Source organism: Formica exsecta, unplaced genomic scaffold (assembly GCF_003651465.1).
Source record: "Formica exsecta isolate Colony F162 unplaced genomic scaffold, ASM365146v1 scaffold878, whole genome shotgun sequence".
NCBI classification, from domain to species: Eukaryota; Metazoa; Arthropoda; class Insecta; order Hymenoptera; family Formicidae; genus Formica; species Formica exsecta.
The window spans coordinates 647286-652424 of record NW_021853648.1 but is presented as its reverse complement, the minus strand read 5'-3'; the positions used below and the strand labels follow the sequence as shown (position 1 = coordinate 652424).

General features: G+C 41.3%; 1 protein-coding gene across 1 annotated transcript in view; it reads right to left on the bottom strand.

Annotated features, from left to right (window-relative positions):
* Positions 1-453: 453 nt before the first annotated feature.
* Positions 454-5139, bottom strand: part of LOC115244875 (doublesex- and mab-3-related transcription factor A2) — an 18950-nt gene continuing 14264 nt past the window's right edge. The window contains exons 3-6 of the mRNA XM_029822881.1: positions 4098-4220; positions 3379-3665; positions 1934-2228; positions 454-782 (exon numbers count right to left, since the gene is read on the bottom strand). Of these exons, the coding sequence (XP_029678741.1) occupies positions 454-782; positions 1934-2228; positions 3379-3665; positions 4098-4220 (1034 nt within the window). The remainder of the gene's footprint in view (positions 783-1933; positions 2229-3378; positions 3666-4097; positions 4221-5139) is intronic.

Below are 5139 nucleotides of genomic sequence, written 5' to 3'. Positions count from 1 at the left end.
CTCTCTCTCGCCTCGTAGATATATTTAGGATATTCCGTTCTCTCTCACCCCACTGCGAACTCTCGTCTATTCCGCGTATTCAGAAATTACGTGGGCATTACCCTCGGAATATTCAAAATCGTTCGCTTAGGAGATGCTGGAAGACTCGCCGATCGATTAATTCCAAGCAGTTGGTTTCTCGATAGGAGGATTGTCGATTCCGCCAGTGTATAATTTCCGATCGAACGATCGATCAAACGTGATCGCGTTATTGTCGTCGCGCGATTATAGAATTATAAATAATCTTTTGGTCATACACGGATGAGGGCTAAGACCGGCGTCGAAGTCCCCCTCTCTCTCTCTCTCTCTCTTCGCGCAGCCTTGTTATCCGGCAGGAACACGCGTCGTTGTCGTCGTCGTCCGTTATGGGACTATCGAGGGATACGACCAGACGGCGGCATGGCTTTCGTCCGGTCACTCGGAGTAGCTGGTCTTGTCGCTGGCGTCGTCGGGACTGGTCTCCCGGTAGGCGTCCCCGGCGGTGCCGTTGGCGTGCAGGCTCTGGTTCGGCGGCTTGATGACGGTGGGCAGGTAACCGGTGCCGGTGTACGGCGCGGCCAGGAAGCGGTGCCGCGTCGACGGTATCGGGGTCGTGCAGTAAGCGGCCCGGGTCGCGTACGCCGAGACGGATGCGGCGGAGGCCGCGGCCGCCGACGCCAGGGCGCCCGCCAGCGGCGAGAATGCCGATTTGGGCTGCAGGCTGTCCTCGCAGACCAGCACCTCCATGGCTGATACCACGTCGCCTGCCGACAAACAGGCAGATTCTCTCTTTCGTCTCTCTGGCATCGCGATCTTATGGTATTATTAGGGCTCGCTATTATACGATTTAAACGAAAACACGTTTGCACGTATAATTAGCATATTAAAATGTATTAATTGTTTATTATGTTTATTTAAATGTATTTTTTAGAAACGTCTCCGAATATTTTGACGTTTTTTTTTTTTTATAAACGTTTATTCCTTTATTAAGTATTTTACTTTTGAATGTACTTTATCAGTGAAATATTTATCACAGGTATAGTTATGTTGTTGTTAGTTAGAAATTATAAGAGTATATCTATAGAGAAATTTTTTCTCTCATTACGAAAATTTTCTTTGACTGTAAAAAATGTTTGGATGAGTAAAAACGGAAGAAATATGCATATAACAATATAATAACATCAAAAATACAATATATAATAATATAATAACATCAAAACAGTATATATTTGAAAATAGACGTTTCTAAAATAAATAGATGTACTAAATATAAAAGTAAATATGTTTTCATTTAAACATATAATAGCAAGCCTTACGTGCAAACGTTTTCTTACAAGTTTTCCTGAAAGTGAATGTAAACGGATAAATCCGACTTTCACGATTACATGTCTATTCGAAAAATTGTCGTTACATTGTCAAAGAAATGAAATAATAATGACGAGGCGATAATAATCGTCGCGAAGAGAAGAGAACTATGATATAATAAGAGTGACAGTTAGAATATTGTAATTTATTCGAACAGGAAATTTGCAACTCGCGTGTTAACAAGTTGTAATTTTCTATTTAAAAAATGAAGCGATTATCGAGGTGGAAATGAAATAATGAACACCAATTTGTAATTTTCCTCGTAACTTACTGCGTATACGCAGTTTTTCGAGCAATTAAATATAATTATATCCTGGCAAAAAAAATTATCAAAATGTATATATATAAATTTGATTTTAAAAAGCGGATAGAAATTTTCTTAAGAGTTTGAAAGTGCTTGGATTATACTCGTCATGAAAAAAAGCATATATCAATCATATCATCGCCGTCGTTGTAACGTTTTCGAAACGAACTTTCGCCTTGCGTATGATTATTCAAAAAGCTTCTCCCTCATCGATTGAGAACTCCCGAAAGAACTGGAAGATCCTACCTTTGCAACGATGGAGAAGCGCTTCGACGTCACCGCGACGTCTTCCGGGGAACACCCGCAGCAGGACGTCCACCGGCGAACGTTGTTGCTGTTGTTGCTGCTGCTGCTGTTGCTGCAGTTGCAATCCGCAGGTCTGCTGGAGACTCTGCATCTGCATCTGCATCTGAATCTCTCGCGGCTCGGGTATGTGATGGTGGTGCTGATGCTGATAGAGCGCCGGCGTGCAATACGCCAGCGGGCTCGCCGTCGGTCCGTAAAGAGGCGCGTACGGAGGAAAGTGCACCGTCGCCGCGGCCTGCAAAATCGCGAGAGCGTGTTTGTAAATTGTCGGATCTCGTGGTTTTGTCTTCACAAATATAAGAAAAAAAAACCCCTTCCTTCTCCCTTTGATGTTACGCCGCGATGCGGATAAATATACCGCGTGTTTTTTTTATTAACGAAGAGAACCTTATTCGCTGAAATATTTCGTGATAACGATTTCGAGAAAGAGATCAGGGTGTCTACCTAAAACTTGTAAAAAAAAATTTCTGTTTATCCAAGATATTTTTGTTCAAATTCTAGATAAAGAATACTTTAAAGATCTTTTGGTGCAAAGACTGTTTATAATAAGTTTTTTTTATTATATACGTCTTCTAATAACTTTCATGCATACAAAGGGAAAACATAGAGCTATTTAAGTTTTAAGTGCTAAATTTGCAAATGTACTGAAAAAACTGAATAGCTTTTGTAAGATAAACGTTTTTTACTTGCGTAACATTTTCATTTTTTCATCACACTAAAATTTATAATAAAAAATATGTACTGCATATTCAATATTTTGTAGACATTGAATATACAATGTCACTTAAAGATTAACTACATAGAGTATAACTACATTAACATAAGTACATAGTGTTATTCCTTACCAAAAAATGAATTGAAAAGTTCTGAATCATTTTTTTCTATAACACTTAATAAAAGAGTAATTATTGAGTAAAGTCAGGCCAATTTTACTCAATAATTACTTTTTTATTAAGTGTTATAGAAAAAAAATGATCCAGGATTTTTCGATTCATTTTTTGGTAAAGAATAATGCTATGTACTTAATGGACGATCTTTAAGTGACACCCTGTATATAAACAAAGAGATAGATATATATTTATAATATATTTTAAGCATATAATTCACTTGGCTCTTGCCAACTGTTTACTATTTAATATGAAAGCAAAATTATTAGAGGATTTTTTTTTAAATTCCCCGAGTCTCAATAAAATTCTATGAGAAACCCCTGATTTCTCCAGGTACAAAAGAAATTCAGGTGTTCCATATTTATCCAGGTAGTAGACATCTTTTATCTCTGAATGTACTATTATTAATGCCAACCATAAAGCTAAAATATTCCTTCGATGGATCAATTAGATTGGACAGAGATACACCCGGTAAAGGGTCTAATAAGTAGAACTCACAGCTAACGGGGGAAGCGGGGGACTTGGCCTAGGCTGCACCAGATCCACCGGTTGTAGGGAAGTCTGCTGCGTCTGTTGCGGGGGACTGTCGCTCTTGCGTAGGCTAAGGTTCTCCGGCGCCGGGGTGTCCTCCCTCTGCGGCGTCAAGGCCGGCGTCAAGGGCGGCGTGTGCGTCGGGCTCTGCGAGCCCGGTTCGGGGCTGCCGTCCTCGGAATCGTTGAGACTGCTAGTGCGCTTCCTCAGCGTCGCCTCGCCGGATTCCGGTATCCCCGACGAAGTCGGCACCACTGTAACATTCGCCACTTTGCGGGTGAACTTTATGCGGGCAACTCAACAGCTTATTGACGTGTGCGAGAATACGAGGGGAGCCTGAAGTCGATTGTAACGAGGGGTAATTGAGATATTGACGTTAATTGCAGGACGGAAAGAAACGGAACGATTAAGTAATGAAATATCATATATATATATATATTTTTTTTTAATATTAAGATTCTAAATCCACTCATCTACACATCCTCACTTATCATATAATACACAAATGAAAAGATAATTTTTTATATTTTTTATATAGATTTTATTTTTTTATATTTTATATTTGATCTCTATGAGAGACAAAAATGTATGAGATTATTATTTCATATTGAAGAAAAAAGAGTAAGGTAAAAGATGTATTTCTCAGACAATGTATACATATGTATTAGTAATCTTAGTTAGTTTACCTAATGAATGATCGACTCGCAGCTCGCCACCGGAATCGGAATCACGATCGTCCTCGTTACCGATATCACTTGTCGACAGGATCGTTGCCGTCGTGCTCTCGGAGACTCTGGATCGCTTCGATCCTGCAAATACAGAGAGAATGTATCTACTTAAACCTTGTAAAAAAAATCGGAAAATCGCGATCTCCCCTGTTTTTACCAATCAAGATTATTGGAGAATAATTGAGGGAGGTCGCGCAAACGTATAAAGAGACATCTCTCTCTCTCTCTCTCTCTCTCCAGCGTTTTATCCCGGCGAAAAGTAAAGCAGGGCACGGAATACACTCGAGAGCACGTCGAGTTTTGTAGCATTCGTGTATGCACGCGCGCGCGCGCACACGTCGGTGAAAAATGCGTGAAAGAATCCCCCCGCGCGTGCGAGCGCAAGTCTCTGACCGCTCGTTAAAAAGTTTAACCGTCCGTTTATTAGCAGGGGGAGAGAGATTGATAGACCGGGGAAATATATGTAGCCAGAGGAGCGGCTACGCGAACGGCTTCAGCTTTCGTCTCCCCCCTCCCCCTCCCTCACCCCCCTAACCAAATCCTCCCTCTTGTTCGAGCGCCCCTTCGCTCGTGCCGTTCAAGCACGCCGGGACTCTTTAGCGTGTGCGCTTAACCGCGATTTCTCCTCGTACGGTGAATTTACGTTTCCTCGACGCGATACGGGCCGACGAGTGTATATACCATGTGATTTATCGATCAGTAGCGATTATTTAATCTCCTTTACGGTGTACGTTTTAATTCCATCTTCTTTCGCTCCGCGTGTTTCTCTCGGATTCTAAGTCGTAATTCGCTTTCATATATCGATAATCGTGTTCTTTCTCGATTTAAACGCGTTGACGCATTATTTTCATTAATTTGTATCGCTAATTAATCTTCAAAATCCGTTCGATTTGTTTCAGCGCGTCGTTGAATGAATCGAGATAATATCGAGGGCGAACGGGTTTCCCCTCTCGAAGAGAAAAATTCCGCAACAGAGGATACAGCCTCTTCTCCCCATCCC